The sequence below is a fragment of the Nipponia nippon genome, unplaced genomic scaffold, assembly GCF_047370975.1.
Source record: "Nipponia nippon isolate SJK-2023a ecotype South Korea unplaced genomic scaffold, ASM4737097v1 scaffold_15, whole genome shotgun sequence".
Taxonomy (NCBI): domain Eukaryota; kingdom Metazoa; phylum Chordata; class Aves; order Pelecaniformes; family Threskiornithidae; genus Nipponia; species Nipponia nippon.
The window spans coordinates 4429171-4446171 of NW_028262331.1; the positions used below are offsets into that span (position 1 = coordinate 4429171).

General features: G+C 39.6%; 1 protein-coding gene across 7 annotated transcripts in view; it reads right to left on the reverse strand.

The window, feature by feature from the left end:
* RABEP1 (rabaptin, RAB GTPase binding effector protein 1) overlaps positions 1-17001 on the reverse strand; it is a 51339-nt gene that overhangs the window by 33815 nt on the left and 523 nt on the right. Inside the window, exons 1-2 of one of the 7 annotated variants that reach the window (XM_087751433.1) lie at positions 3760-3943; positions 1752-1769 (exon numbers count right to left, since the gene is read on the reverse strand). The exons of 1 other annotated variant lie outside the window; for it this stretch is intronic. In XM_087751433.1, the coding sequence (XP_087607559.1) occupies positions 1752-1769; positions 3760-3886 (145 nt within the window). In that variant the 5' untranslated portion in view covers positions 3887-3943. Of the gene's footprint in view, positions 1-1686; positions 1770-3759; positions 3944-17001 lie in introns of those variants that run through there. 5 more of the 7 variants (XM_087751431.1, XM_087751427.1, XM_087751430.1 and 2 more) reach the window with 5 other exon arrangements.

Consider the following 17001-nt stretch of genomic DNA (forward strand, 5'->3'; position numbering starts at 1 on the left):
ACCCCTATCTGGATAGTGCAAAGCCAACTGCACAGGAGTATTCTCCAGAAAATGAAAGGAACCTGTAGCAAAGACGACACACTGAGAGCAAAGCTTCAAGTGAGATAGGAAAGCGGCTGGATCAAAACCAGGAAAGAAAGAGCACACATGGAGCCAGGCCCAGGTAGCAAAAACGCTTCCCAAGGCTAAAGAGTTGCCCTTGATCTCTTGCTTAAGTCTTCCAAAGGGAAAGGGTTTGCCTACATTTCCACTCCCCGCTGACTTCTGAGAGAGGGCGATGCTGCCAGCAAAGCTGCGTCCCGCAGCCCGGGGGGAGCGCAGCTCGCTCGCTGGCCCAGGCCAGAGCCCCCGCACAGCCCGCTGCTGCACCGCCGGCTTCACACCTCTGAGGAATGAAAAGCAATGCTTGGCCCTAAGGAGGTGGTTTTGATCTCACAGTTTCAGCTCTTGAAAGGAAACTATTAGAAGCACTAAAGCCTAAGCGAGCTGTATGGCATGGTTAGAAGCAGGCTGCTAAACCCTTCAGCTCCAGCCAGGCAGCTCTGCATCTGCAGTTACCGGCCAGGAGGCCCAAAGCCACACGCATGCATTCAAAACAAACCAAGGAGGAATCTGGACCTTGCTCACCTTACAAACACTGTTTTGAAGACCATACAAAAAACTGTTTAATTTTTCAATTACTAATTCTGAAAGTTAACAAATCAACTGCAGACACCAGCAAACCTCACCCTGCCCACAAAAGACAAGACTCAAGCACTCCTTGTTTGCTTGTTTCCCTTTCCATCTTTCTTTTGCAGAGAGACAGCAGCAGCTGTGCTCCTGCTCCCAGGAGAAAGCTGTTGTACAAAGCAAGTGAGCTGTATTTCTTCCAAAGGTGAGAGTTGCTTCTGCTGAGGATGGAAGGAAGAGAGGACACCACGAGAGCAGAAACTTCCAGTGCTTTAAGCTGGGGGAACAACAGACTCATCCTTTCTAAATCCTCCCACCCAAATGGAAAGAGGGCTGGCAGAGTCACCAAGCAGGAAATGCAATTTAAACTTCAACTATTTACATCTACAGTATTCCCCTTCTCTACAGCCTGGCAGTTATGTATTAAAAAAAGTAATAAATAATCAACCCCCACCACAAGAGAGCTCTGGCCACTGTCAGGACCAGCTGTAGGCGTTCAAAAAACCAAACCGTTTAAGATCTCAGCTGCAGGTCATGCATCACTGCAACTGTGCATTAACATCATTCTTTTTATTCAGACACTAAGTTTAAAGTGGTTTTACCACCTGAAGTATGCGTGTGGCTCAGGACAGACCTTGCCGTTCCTCAGACAGAAGAGGAGTTTGTCTGTACTACCCCTATCCACACTGCAGTGATACAAGGCACACAAACCTGAGGCCAATAAGCTTTGTAATACATCAACCCCCCAAAACACGTGTGCATAAAAAGTAAAGCAAAGGAAGGTTTATTTTCTAAGATATCACGACAACTTCCTTTTTTCTACTAAGTATGAATGATTAAATTTTCACTAGCATTCCTTGCTTCTCTGAGGGTATGATTTGTACCGTGGCCACACAGACCCTCCGCTTTCCAAAATAAAAGCGTGAACCCAAATCCAAATTGCCAGATGCAGGTAACGCTGGGCTGAAGTCTGCCTGGAAGCCACTGAAGTCAATGGCAGGAAATGGACTCACTCACAGCTTTTCAATTAGGCCTTTGTCATATATAGCTGACTTCTTGCTCTGAATTTAGGTCCAACTCACCCCAGGTCTGTAGCAGAGCTGAAAAAGAAAACTGTATTTACCATCACAGGCTATCGACTTAAAACTGACCAAAACAAAATAATCCCCAAACCAAAATATACATTTGGCAATGACAGCATTCATTAACTTGCCAGAGTCCCTGTCCCTGTGCTCCCATTTCCATGCACAGAAATGCAGCTATCCATGTTTAACGACACCGATGAAGTATATAGCCAGCAAAGCCCAATAGATGGTCAGCTCTCGTGGAGGTACGCCTGACTGAAACAGGATCTGGTGTTACACAGGAGATCAGAACAGGCACAGGACATGCTGTATTTCATACCAGCAGTAGTGTGTAAGACTTAACGAGGGCCCTAACTCATCAAGAAACAAACAAAAACCCTAAAGACCCAATTTCTTAACTCCTGAAATAGCACTGAGAAGAATTTAAATTAAAGTTGATATGCCAAACTGAAAAAACAAACAAGCAAATAAGACGTCCCTTTGACCAACAATTTATTAGCTTAAATAGCGCTTTTGTCCCAGAGTAGGGAAATAGACTACTGATGACACAGTCAGACATGGCAATTAAATTACTAGCTTTGTTTCTAATGAACAACGTAGATTTTGCAGAGACAGACGCAGGGGTCACCATCTCCCTGTTTAATACTAACATTATAACAAAGTACAGTGTATGCTATTACATGGCTTAACCAGGTAGAAGAACTCAGAAGAAGGGCAGCAAAATTCATTTCAGAGTGGAGTCATCAATTTACAGGAGAACCATGAACTATTGGAGTACACAAAGAGAAACTCTAGTGAAAAAGATACAACTTTCTCTTAAACCACTATACAGCAAAATTTCAATTCAAGGAAAACACAGGAACAAACACACATTTCTTATTGAATAGTTATTTAAATGCTGTTTCACAGATCAGCTCCCAAAAGGATTAAATCTTCTGTATGACAAAGTTTCCAGTTACACAAACATGTAGTGACCATTCCAGAACTAAGACAGACAAAGCTGATTATCAATAAGACTATTTTTGAGTACTAGGTCTATTTATAAAATTAATGCCACAAAGCTTTTTACTTGATATTTAAAGTGTCAAACACGACATCAAGAGTTCAGTCCTACATAGCTGAAAGCTGAAAAACAGATCAGAAGAAAAACTATACATACAATAAACTTTTTGGAGACAAAAAAAAAAATAAAAAAATCACTTCTGTCATTTTCCACCTCTTTCTTTTCTTGTATGTATGCTTGAGACAGAAGTATGGAAAAATAAAAATATATGGCTGCCCATTTTTCTTCATGCTTATTTCCTAAGAGTATTAATTTTCATATATCATGACATCATATTGGAGCCACAATTATGTTACTATGTAAACTTTTAATCTAAGACTCTGCCACCAGGACACATACTTAGCCTGCAAAAAGCTTTTCTTCATTTTCTTCAAACAGGATTTGACTTAAAAAAACCCGACAACAACAAACAAAGCCCAACAAACAAATAAAAAAACCCAACAAACCAAACCTGAAAACCCCCACACTCTTAAAATATATTCCAATACAGTTGTTCTGTAACAGGCACCCAGAAGTGAAGGAATAGATTATTTTTAATAACCACGTTGAACAGAAACAACTCCCGACTTATGAAATGGAGGTTGCTTTATTTTCAAGAAGCAAACTTTGCCCTTATACACAGATATTCAGCAGTGGCAGGCCAAACTGAAGAAATAAAGGAAGAAAAGAATTACTTGCTTTTCCCAAACTTGCATTTGGAAGCATCAAGCATTTTATTTCCCTGGACAGATGGCTAAAGCCTACTGGTCAGCATACACTTTTCTAGTTTTATTTGGGGACAAAGAATTGCACCAGACTTCTCACTTGCCACCTTTGTTTTCAGAGTGGCAACAAATCCCTCTGGATTGTCACGCCTCTCCTTTCCAGAGTACTGCACTGCATGCAATGACAATAACTAAGCTACAGAAAGCAAACAAAAAAAAAAAGGCAAAAGACACTAACCTGCAGCTGTGTAATGGAAGACATGCTGCTGCTTGCCAGTATTACCACCAGTAAGCAGTTCTGCAGCAGTAACTCTTGGGCAGTTCCCCGTTTTGAGCAGCGTGGCTTTCAGAGACGTTGCATTCATCCAACAATTTCTAGTTCATTGTAGGGCTGAAGGTTATTTGACATCCACAATTTGGTCTCTATTGACTAAACATTCACAAGCAAACAATCCAGTAGAAATTTAATGCTATATACATAAAAACTTGGTGTTGCTGACAAATGCAGATATAACTTACAATGCAGAACTGAGCCTTGCTGCATCACATCTGTTACAGTATCTCTTTATTTATTGCAGTCAATCAACAATTGCAGGATCAAAAGTATTCAACTGAGCGCCGCACGTTACAAACGTCTAACCAGACTACAGATATTATATTAACATCAAGTGGAAGTTTGCAATATACTATTAAAGTTTGAAATATTACTTTTTCATTGAAGTTGAATGACTGAAACACACCTTTCCACTATAACTTGTAGTCTCAGTATTGCCTATTCCGACTCTCTGTTTTCCTTTTTTTATGTTAAACACTGTATGACATGCTACATTAAGGATGTCAGAAAAAAAGAAAAGCTACCACCGAATTAAAATAATTAAAATCTAAAGAAATTGAGGTGTTTGAATAAATGGGAAGATTCTCATCTATAATACAATCAAGAAGAGAATGAAAACGAAGGGAAAACAAGGGTCCTTTAAATGTCTTAATTAATCCTGTACAGTTGTGTAGCTATATGCAATAACAACTAAGTAATGTTTGACATGATACTGTAAAAACTTGCATAGCTGTTTATTCGGCCATCTTCATGCCATTGTACATGAGTTGCTTGCATTTCACAGGTGCATCATCTCTAAAGATCTTGTTCCTGCTTCCACCAGCTGGGGTAGCTGCTATTCACTATGAAGTTCAAGATCAGCACCAAAGCTACATCTGGTGCTGCTGGTTTAAATCGATGCAGAAGCGTACAGCAGGCAAATGAACATGAGAGTGTTTCCAGGTTCAGGTCAAACACTGGTTACCAGAAATGTCACTTAGTACTTGGTAGTAAGACAATGTATTGTCCTGTATCTTTCATGTGCAACCATTTTTACTGAAATCTTCCTCAAAGTTGTTTATACGGCAAACATCTTCATGCAGAATTACAAGGAAAAGGGCCAACGTACTGTTTCTCCTTCCCCATTTTTTCCACTTCCACTTGCTACTTTTTCTCCCTTTTCACAGCGCTCACATGTTAACTACTTCCTTGCTTTGTTATTGCCTCACTCATCTTCTTTCTTGGACACAAAACCAGGCAGTTGCTGTTCTGGGGTCCAAATCTCCATCGCCTGACACTCCATTCGCACTCAGTCAAGGGGAATCACACCTGACTTCCTCCCGGGTTTGATAAGCCCACTTCATGCTATGAGTAATGCTCCTCACCTCTTCTACACATTTAATCATTCTGGCCCCAGGTAACTTAGGTCTAGTTTTAAATTTATGCTTAGTTAAACATTATTTAGACTGCAATGGAACAGTGTTCATTCACAGCAAGTATCACAGGAATGCAGTTAATCACACATGTCCACGTTGAGAGAAGTGGGCTTGAGTTTTTCTTCCAGCAGTTTATCTTTTGTTTGCTAAAAGCACCATTTCTTCCCAAGGACAGTCCCCTACCTCCGTTATTATAGCCTGGCTTTTCCTACATCCCTTATCATAGTAGCTGGTTCTTTCCTTCACCGCTTAACTAGCATTGCCATCAGACCTCTCAGTTTTGTGCACACACTTAATTTTCTCCACAGAAGTTTTGCCATCAAATGGGTTTTGCCATCATTAGTTTTTACTCTATTTCATTTTTTACTCTATTTCATTTCTGCCATTGATGTTTCGGTGGGTGGGGAGAACAATCCCTCACAAAATTTCAGGAAAATGCTATTTGTTAGCATTTTTTCAAGAGAATCAACCACGCTTTCTGCCTCATCAATTCAGCGATAACTTAAATAGGGCAGCAGTGGATGAATTACAGTGTTGGAAAAGTCAACCAGTCATCACAATAGATGGTATCCTATAGAAAGATGGTATCCTATAGAAAGCGTTTTGGCTGCATCCTGCTGCTACCATCGGTGAATCTTTTGAGAAACGCTGTGTTGGTAAGCTTGAATGCATATCAGGGTATCTCAAAAGTCAACGGCAAGCTACAGTCTGGTGAACACAGACACTTTGAATTCATCTATAGCAACTTAAAATGGAGAGAACTGAGTTACCAATCTCATCACTATCACCAGCATTTTCCCCTGCTCTCTCAGCACTTGTGTCTTATTCCTCTGGCTTTAACAGTTTTTCATTTTTATAACCACTCTTTACAAGAGGGTCAATTTTAAAAAAAGACTGCAGGAAAAAAGCTCAATGACTTCTTGGGTTTATGAAGGGTCTATTTACTCTCCAGGCTGCGTACATTTACTCAAACTAGTCACTGCTTGAGCAACAGGAGCACGGTGATGGCAGCACAAAGCTCAGCAAAGGTTAACTATCCAAGTATTGGTCAAATTTCTCTAGAAGGGTTCACAGCTTGCGCCGAGTGTCATTGCTGCTACCATTACACCACTATCAGCTCAAAGCTAGCCTAGGTAGATCTACATACCCTGCAGTCACAGCCTGACTTGATCCCCTTGGCAAAGCTTTTTGAGCATTTAATGCATGCAAGCTTAAACAATGAATCTGTCAAACATGTCAGCCTTCACGCACACTTTCACCGCTCCTTTTATTTCTTCAGTCTGTCCTACCTCATTAACTGGTAAGGTAAACATTTAACAGAAGATATTTTAAGCAGACACACAGAGGAGCTCCTTCAGCCTGTTAACAAGACCCCCAGCAAAGCCACCTATTCCCCTTCCACAGTACCACAGTATTTTAAAGCAAGTCCCCCAAAACTGTCAAGTCGCTTAATTCTTCTTGATCAAAGCAACATTGAAAATATGAATGAGTCTTCATATTTACGTAGGAATGCTTCTGCCAAGCTTTTCCACACAACCACATTTCATCATTTGTATGATATAACCACAAAATCCAGAACAAGATTAAAACTACTTCACGTGGCAATTACACTTGACAGTGAGGTTTTCGGAGTCTCTTGCCTTACAAGAAAAACAAAATTTAAATAGAGCATATTGTCCGTTTCAGTAAACCACCAGAAATCTGCTTTTCTGATCAAATAAGAATATTTCAGATTGACAGACATTTAGGGAGAGATTCTGACGTGCACTTCATTATACAGGAGACCACTTACACAAGTTATCACTCTGAACACCACGAGTACAAATGTTTTCTTAAAATGTAAAGATTTGCTAAACCCAGGCAACAAACTCAGTACTGATTTTCTTTCAAGATAATTTAATTGCTGACTCATTTTCAGTGGGAGAGAAAAAAAAAATCCCTTTGACTCCTTATAATATGTTTATCACTTCGCCTACAGATTTATTAAAGGCAGTCCTCTTTTGGGAAAAAAAAAGTATGACTCAGCTCTCAGGAAAAAAAAAAAAACACAAAACAACCCTACTGCATTGTTCTCTTTGATAAAGTAATTTAATATATGAAACAAAACCATCCCATTAATTCAAAAATTCCCCCAGATACCACTAGTCTAAGATCTCATGCTGTCTTGCCATTTGTCATAAGGACAATAATTGAGGTGTAGCTTTGAGAGTATTCAGGCTACGGAGCACCCCAAATACTCTGCTTCCCAATTTCTGAGCAGAAAGAACAAATTAATGGTGACCTACACACTTAAAAATTCTAAGGAAGGTAACAAAAGTGAAATATCCAATTGAAGAGAGAAGCACATAGCTGGACCAAGAAAATGATGCAGAGAAAACCAAAAAGCAGTCACTGTTTGTGAAATTTATATAGGCAATGGCTTATCTAGTTCACCATTGCTACAGGTATGAGGAGACTGCCATTTAAAGCAAATCGGCATCTTTGTGGACATTTTCAAAAGCTGGCATAATCAATAATAGCGTGCAAACTCACTTCCATGCCTGCAGCTACCAGACAGCCCTACTGTATTTTACAGGTATCAACAAGCACCACAAAAGGGAGCTAACACCAGATTTCTTTCCCTCTGTGGTTCCCTATCCCTTCCTACATAATTTGGCCACCCAGATTGGTAGGCAGAGAATAAACTGAAAAAGGGAACAGGTGAAGACTTACTTTCAAGAAATAGTAATTTAAAAGTGTTAGTTGTCAGAAAAGCAGGTTGTAGGCATGAAAACATGGTGCCTTAGAGTAACCACTTAAAGCCTATAAATCTTAATAAATGGCCTGGAAAATATGGTTGCCAGATGTATTTATGGAGACACTGTGGTGATAAATACAGTATGACAAATAATAAAAGATGATTAACATCTTCATTTGATATGGAACAGCATACAGTTCCCATCATTTGGAGTAAGGTTTCTACAGCAATTTAATAGTTTCCCTGAGAACAACAGACTACTACTCCCCCAAGCCTCTATAATCTATTACTTGACAGAAAACATTGCCATCATTCTATATATTCATATTTTTTGCTACCACTTGTCAACCAAATTAATTCCTGAACAGTTAAAAAGGAAGAAAATCCCCCCTCCAGTATGAAATAAAAAAAAAAAAAAGTAAACATGCCTGGGGTATAAGCAATATAGAACATGAAGACTTTATTAAGCCTGCAGTTACGATCATTTTAAATCAACTTAAGTACTGGTGGTCATCTGAAAGGGTAACTCAGCACTCCCATCTCACCCTGACCACACGTGCCTTTTATCCCCACCATGCTACAAGAGCCTTTGAGGCTGTACAGTGACGGGATCAGAGAAGTGATACAGCAAAAAGTTGGGGGGTGAGGGAGCGTGAGTCAAGCCAATTTTCAGCCAAACAAGGTCTCTGATCACGCTCATCACTTGGCTGAGCAAATACCAGAACTGGCACAAACATGACAGCGAGAACGTAGACTGGTTTAAACTGTGAAAAAGAGTCTGAACTATAGCCTTGGACACTCATATTACTACCGTGTGGTCCCCACCCCTTCCTTTACACCAGCTCTAATGCTCATCAGGTCTTTCACTAAATCAATCAAACTCAGTAATCCAGCAGTGAGTAGTTCTCAACTGGGCGACTGATCTGAACCGACTCAGCGATGGGTCCAACGTGCAGAGCTGGCACAAAGGAACTGACGGGAACACGAGTGTGGGAGCAGGAAGAAGAGAGCAGGATCACTCCCTTCAGCAGCAGCAACCTTCTAGACTGGCTCAGCTGCAACATGAAACCACAGCCTATGGGTACAGTTTGATAAGTAGTTTAAACCTAAGTGCATGCTGCTTGCCAAAAGAAATAGCCTGGCCTTCCTTCTGTCCTGCACTCTCCTTTGTGGCAACTGGGATCAGCGTAGTCATGCAGCAGAGCTTACTTCTTAAGACTTGATGACTGTCATTTGCAAGTGACAAATGACCTTCCTCAAATCCCGATTTCCATTCAAACTCTCCAGGGGAAGCTTACAAACTTAATCTATATCAGAACGCAAACTCCAAAGCTCAGATTTCCCATCAGTGTTTGTATACACACAGGTTTTGAAGAAATGCAACTGAAAAGGCGTCTCCAGTTTAGATGCATTTAGACTGGTACGAAGTCTAGAGCTGTATATAAAAATATATCAGAAAATACTCATATTCCAGAATAAGGTTAGGCTTACATTTGCTCTTTCTTGAAAGCAAATACACTAGTACAAAACTGCAGTTAGATTAGACCCTATAAGATGACATGACAACCTTTCCCGATGTACCACCAGGTAAATGTAAGCCTCAGTGTCTCAAATGAATGTAATCTTTGTAACATCAGGAGTCTCTACACCATTTAGAGATTTTGCATCTTTATCTCCGGTTTCATCTAAAACTCAACCAGAAGCTGCGAAGACCAGACAGACAGCTATAATATGTTCACAGTTAGAAGCGTCAGTCAAGCACAGAATCCAGAGTTTGGCTAATTGCTTTCCCATTAATTTCACACACATCTCTAGATACAGTACAAGAAAAAAGATATAAACAGACATTGCAAGCCGACAATTAAGAAAACCTTACTTGAAACCAATCTTTAACAGAAAATTTAAAAAATGTAGCATATGACAAAGATGCCAGCTTGTCAGATGATTTGAACTAACAGAGCCAAATTTATGCTTCATATTTCACCAAAATAAACCAAGTAACACCACAGCTAAATTTTATCACAGTGATTTTGGCACAGACTACTGTTAATGCAAGAGGAGTGTTCCAATTCTTGTGTCTGAAGTCAATGGGAGTCTAATATGAACTTCAGCAGGCCTTAAGAAAGACAATTTTCTTAAAGGGTACCAGACATGAAAATTTAGAGTGGATGGTTAACATAATTATTGCTTGAGCAATAACTTCTAGCATTCATCTGTGTTTCTTCCTACGTAGATTAAGCCAATGACACTGAAAATACAGATGTAAGGATTGTTCTATACTCTGTGGTTGTATCCACGTTACTGTTTGCAAGTTACTGTATTTTTTTTTAAAGCAACCAACCATGGTGCTAGTCTAATCATTTTGCATAGCGCTGATGTAGCATAGATTAAAATATAACACAAAAATCACTTATGTTGGAGAGTATTTTAATGGTAACCACCCATGCAAATACAAAACGTTACCCTACCAAGGCATGGGTGTGGTGGGTAAACAGTTATACATGGAAACACTTAGACAAAAAAAGGTGAAAGAGAGCTCACTCTTCTTTCGTTTTGCATATTTCTCTCTTTTGTTACCATTTAAATAGCATTTCAAGTCTTGTTGCAATTATCTGCTAAAAACATGTATCAACAAAAGATGCAATAAAACCCATACAGTCTATTCAGGTCACTTTCTTAAAGGCATGGGCAACACTGCTGTAATCAACAAAGCTGGTTTGGTTTGACCCTCAGTTAATCCTTTTCTCTCACCTACAAGCCGTTCCCTCTGGAGCACCACACAGTTAATGCTTCTGTTGTCTTTCAATTATTGATTCTGGTTCAGTTTGCCATGTATAACTTCTATCTGTTACTGCATTTTTGCTCCATAGTTTTACTAAAAAACATATTCAGAAACCACAAAGTATAAAGAAGGTAAATATTAACAAAAAATTCCCAACTGAATTTAAATTTCTTCTCTTGGTGTGACTCACCACAGTAAGGCAAGCCTCTTGTGCTCATTAAGTAACTAAATCAGGCTCTTTTTTAAAAAAAAAAAAAAAAAGAAAAAAAAGATCTTAGTTATTTTTCAGTTCTTAATGCTGCCAGACACACAAGCCAAGACAGGGCTCTTAACTGCACACAGAACAAAACGAGCAAATTGCAGCAGTGCAGGTTTCCTGCCCTGCTCTCTACTGATACCAATTTTCAGAACTGCTCTGATAGCCAAAAGATGGAACTCTCATACCTTTCTGCCTTTCCAAGAGGCATAAATTAACTTCCAGCAATTCATTTTCACCATCTGTGAGGCACATGACTGCTTTGGTTTACAAATAAAGATACCAAGGTATTAAAGAATTAGATGTCAGCCAGCCTCATGATAAATTGGTAGCTGAAGTCCATTGCCTGCAAAATACTATAACCTGTTCTGAGAAAGCTCAGAAGATATATAAGGTAGGGTTGAAAAGCAGATGAGTACTTGCTCTATATCAAGAGTAAAGCAGCAGATCTTCCCTTTTTAGTAAAAGAAACTGGAGAGATCTTAAATAAAGAAAAAGTTATTAAAAAAAAACAGCAAACAAGCTAAGATTCAACATAGCTAGGGAGCAATGCTGTTTGGAAGAGACAAGACATTTTTCACAGAGGAAGTTTATACGGTCATGCGATTTTCTCTAGAAGAAGAAGAATGGAGGCATGGAGGAAACAGAGAATGAGGGTGTGCTAACTACAGAGCAGCGCAACCAAAGACGGGAGCAGCCAAAACAAGGGCAAGGTACACCAACACCCTCAGACTGTAGTTTGCAAAAGGCCTGCGAGAGGGAGAGCAATATTTAAAGAAGATGAGGTGATGGCTGAGAAGGAGGACTGAGGAAACCAGAGGATTGGCTGAAGAGCAGTGGTTGCCTAAGACAAGGTCAAATGACCGGCTGTTTGACCGGAGAGGAAAAATCTGTGACCAAAGGTCAAGTAAGGCCATATTTCTGCTGCTTAACTGTGTGGAAGCAGAAATTGCCAGGGAAGATGGAAACAGATGCGAAGCATGATTTCAAACCTTTTATTTTTCCTCTTCATTGTATTTGGAGGAGTCAGGCCAGGGAAGACAAGCATAGGATGGGGACAGGAAGGAGAGAAGCCACACCACCAGTCAGCTGAATGCCAACAGGAGTCGTGGCCGACAGAAGCAGACATGAATGGAAAAAATAAATAAATAAAATAAACACAGCAATTCCTCATTATATTAGCAGTCATGCTGCAGTTCTGCGTTCTTAAGGTACTACAGGCACTGCTAATAAAACAACAGGACAAGCCAGAAGTTTTCTCAAGCACCAGGTATATTTTAATGAAGAGCTAAAAAGCAATGCTCTTCTTTCTGAAAGACATAGAAATACTAACTGAGGGTATGCTACTCACTTGTTCCTCCTATGTCAATTTATATAAAGATATCAAATGATTTAATTTTTTCCAGAGATAATTCATCATCATGCTTAACTGACTATACCATGGCTAAAATTACACAATGCTTACACTATTTATAGAATAACTTGCAGAGGCTAGTACCATTAACTCAGACACCACTAAATCAGATACTAAAACCAATTCTGCAAGTAAAGACTATGAACCACTCAGAAGCACTAGACCTTTGGAGTGAAAGATGTTCCTCTTAAATACACACACACAATGGCATTTATAGCCAGTCACCTTTTTTTTTCCAACCTTGCTGTTAGAGGCTGCTTAGAAGTCTGCTTAGTAAGTGCTGCTTATCAATGTTACCAGTTCTTATCTTGAAGACTTCAGTCAGAGTAAAGCCATAGCCTCATGCTTTTTCTTTTTAACTACATACTCTTATTTAAAAAAAAATACCAAATATAATAAAAATACCTAAATGTAATATAGAAAACTTCACATCTTAGAAGTATTTGTTAATAAAGTGCCTGGAGTGAAAACCCAGGATGTCTGCCATTCAACCGTCACACATTATGAAGCCTATGGGATTTGGTCCACTCCCACACTGAGAGACATTGTTTGGTTTAGCTTCTTAAAAGTTTTATTCCTTCTTCATTCCTTCTTCAATCACTTTCAAGGGAGCGCACACAAACTAGATCCACAGTGGGAATCCTCTCCACCCACAAAGGGCTATGGGAAAGCAACTAAGCATCCTGAGGCATCAGGTCAGAAAGGGAAGAAAACATTTACTAAGGCTATTTTCTCTGTGACAATGGTGAAGTGGCCAAGAAGCAATACAGATGGGCAAAGAATTTGTATTTCCCAGCGTTCAAAATGCAACAGAGAGTCAGTCCACGTGTTAAAGTATATTCATTGTGCCCTCAGGCAAATCAACAACTAATTATAAAGAACAGGGTCACAGTATTTTTCAAAATTAAGAGAGAGATTTGGGACTTGGCTTCAACAGGAAAACAGACACCCTGAATGTGCATATATCCACTCCAGAGCAAACTGACCTGCTGAGCAGATCAAAACTTTCTTAGAAATTCTGAAAGGTGGAAACATGTATGTTCAAGGTGTCTGTTTTGCTTTTGAAGCCAAATCCCAGATTTGTCCACTGAACCGACATAGAAAAACATACAGCTTAAGAAAAAAAGTGTGAATGTTTGTATTAATTAAAAAGATATTCATTTAATAATATTAGCAACTATTAAATATTAGTAAAACAAAGACCAAGTAAATGAAAGTGAGGGAAGAAATTTTTTGGCTCTTGGAAAGTACCAACAATTTTGAAGTTATGCCCCAAGAGAAGAGTTTAATATTTGACAGTTACATCAACAACATAGAGCTGAACTTCAGCGCTCAAAACCAGTCCCCTACCAACCACACCTAGCTTTTGAGATGAGTAATAGCATTTTTAGGCACTTCAATTTAATTTAAAAGTGATAGTTATAAGGAAAATAACCAGAAATGTAGAAGTGTCTAAGGCTTAAGTTTTGTTCATTAATTTTCTATGTGACATCTCAGACCCCTGTACTAGGAATGCTCAGCCTCTGGGATATGTGAAAAGTATGGCAACAGCAAGTCTCAGCTCTTGCCAGGATCCCATATTATTGCCACAGGGAAACAATGCAGCTGATGGTGCTGCTAGTGGTACTAAAATCAATATGGCAACATCCTCCAATCTTCTACATACAGCTGAGCAGTTCGCTCCACTGAGAACTGGCATAATCTCTGACCACAAAAAAAGAGACACCATTTTTACTGGCCTAAGCACAGGAGTAATCACAAGTTACTCCAATACTGTATAAATTCTTTCTGCTGGCAAATTCTTATTAAAACATTTGATAGACTGTGCCATGAACAGTTTCCTTTATCACAGAATCATATCAATGCATATGCTATTTATCAGTCTCACTGTACTAATGGTTTAAGTTTACTAGTGCAGTAAGAAGCGTTCAATAATTTGCATATCATTGTAATTAATTTTAGTCTTGAAGAATTAAGTGTTTTATGTAACTGCAGTTTCTTCATTGAAGCATCTTCCAGATATGAGAAGGGGAATAATACTAAAGCCTGAGCATTCCGATAGGGAAAAACTAGGCCCAAATATTTTGTTTGGGAACCTTATTTTCAGAGATGGCAAGCATCCAGGTCTGAATTAAACCCAAGGAGGCTGAGAGCACACCACCCTCAAAAATAAAGATATTTTGAAAAATAAGGCATTACTGTTCCAGTCATGCAATCTAGACAATATGCATGTTAATTAAAATCTAAAAAAACCCTACCTTGACCAGGATCAATAAGAAGCACACACCTGTTTGCAACACAGGTTGACATCATTAGCAAACAGTTCACAGCACAGTGCACAAAGCCACACCAGCAGCCAAAGGACTCTGCACTTAGCCTTTCTGTGATTGTTATCATATGGAAACTCTATTACCCCACACAAAAGAGTTAGAGGGTTATTAACGTCTATACTAAGCCAAAGTACAAAAACGGGGTAGGATCTGATGTCCATTCTTTTCCTATTTCTTTGTACTATTCCTTCCTCTCTTCTTGGGCCCATTTTCATTTCAGTGTGGGCATTAGAATAGAATATACATTCTATATTATATTCCTCTCATGTTGTTCCATATATGTTATTTCTACTACAGTAGAAATAGTAGTTCTTTTATACTTGCTTTCAACAAAAAATCATAGCTGATTCGTCTTGCACAAGTAAAGAATGCATAAGGTATTTATAATCAATATAAGCAATTATAAAAAGCCATTATTTTTCCTTAGGGGAACATACTAATCCAGTTCTATTTTGTCACATCTAATCTTAAATCAGAGGTTACACTACTCCTTTAAGCAATAAATTCAGTGCAGACAACTAAAAATATATAATAATTTCTTTCTTCAGTATTTTCTCCACATTAAAATACAACGGAGAAGTTTCAAGGCACACTTTTGGCAAGTTACTTAAAAATAAAATCAACACACATGAGAACAATAGTATAGTAATCAAAGTGGATTAAAAAAAACCCCAAACTGGTCCTATTACTGCCAAAGGAGGGTGAGGGAGAGGAGCCATTTTAGAAACTGTAATCCTTTAGCGCGAGAACACAGCAACCACTTTCAGAATCCATCCAACTTGCAGCCAGTTCCCCCCGCCATGTGCCTTATTTACAGCATCCTCATCTTCCCACAGCTAGAAAGCACGAGGAAGACAGCAATTCCTACCTCCTACAATAAAGACTTCATCAACCTATCAAATTACTAAATTTTACTTGTACGTTTTTGCCTTCTTTTTAAATAACAACAACAAAAAAATAAGATCTATCCAACTTGTAACTTCTAATATACTACTAACATAGAACTACCTTTCCTGGTCAAGAGGCAGCAAACATTTGTACAATGCACAGTTCCCCTGCACACCTGCAGTCAGATAATCTGCAAGAGCCAAGAAGAAAATTTGTTGGAAGTTGTTCTGCAGCTCTCAGAAGAAAAGGCTAAAGAACAATAAACAATGGTTATTCACCAGAAAGTACACAAAAGCAACCCATACCAACACTGATCTTACAAGCATGACAGCAAGTAAATTCACCTTCCCCTCAGTGCTCTAGAAGGACAAGCACGCAATCATTGACCTTAATGTCGGAAAAAACCCCACAATCTATGCACCTTCATCATTAAAACTTTGAAAAGGTAGACTGAAATACTGAAATCCCTGAGGATAAGCACATTCTCGTGTAACTCCACCAAAAAAAAAAAAAAGCCCACACAATTCCCTAGATATGCATAATTAAGAATACATCATTGCCCTTTTCTAACAGAGTGCTTTCCCAGGGAAACTCATCTGCTCTATAAAAAAAAAAAAAAAAAAAAAAAAAAAAGAGCTCTGGCAAAGTCCCACCACTGGGTAAGCACCTATCCTTCAAGATTTTGCACATCTCTCCAGTCCTCCTATTTCTACATTATGACCAGCTTTAAGTTTCTTGCTCCCTCACCCCTTCCCATACATCCCATACATGAAACATTGTCCCTTCAATCCCATCTTCCAAGCTAAGCATTACCTACAGTTCTTCTGATATGCATACAGTTCTGCAACCTATTCCAAGGGAAAAAAATACTTCCTTGTCTGTAATTCCTCCCAAACCAGAAACAAATAACCGTTCAATAACAAAAACCTTCAGGGAAAGCTTATCTTCCTCCTGCACGGGTAAATACCATCCTGAGAGAAGAGCTGTCATTTTCTTTGTCTTTTGCAGCACAGGAACAAACTGTCCATGCCAAGTACCCTGACCTCAACCGCTTGAAGCGCCCGTTCGCCGCATGCACACGGCGAATACAGCCCTACATCACCCGCCGTGGCCAAACCAACGATGAAGTCCTGCCCAGCCAAGAAATGTCTACCTGGATGCAAGCACCACCACCCTTTTCCTCCCCTCCCGCGGTCCCCCCTTTCCCGGGGCGGGGAGGCCTCCCTCGTCCCACCGCACACCCGGGCTGAGGGAGAGCCCCCTTCCTGGCAGCACCGCGTCCTCCGAAGCCGTATCCTCCCTCCTCCTGCGCGCTGGGGAGCCG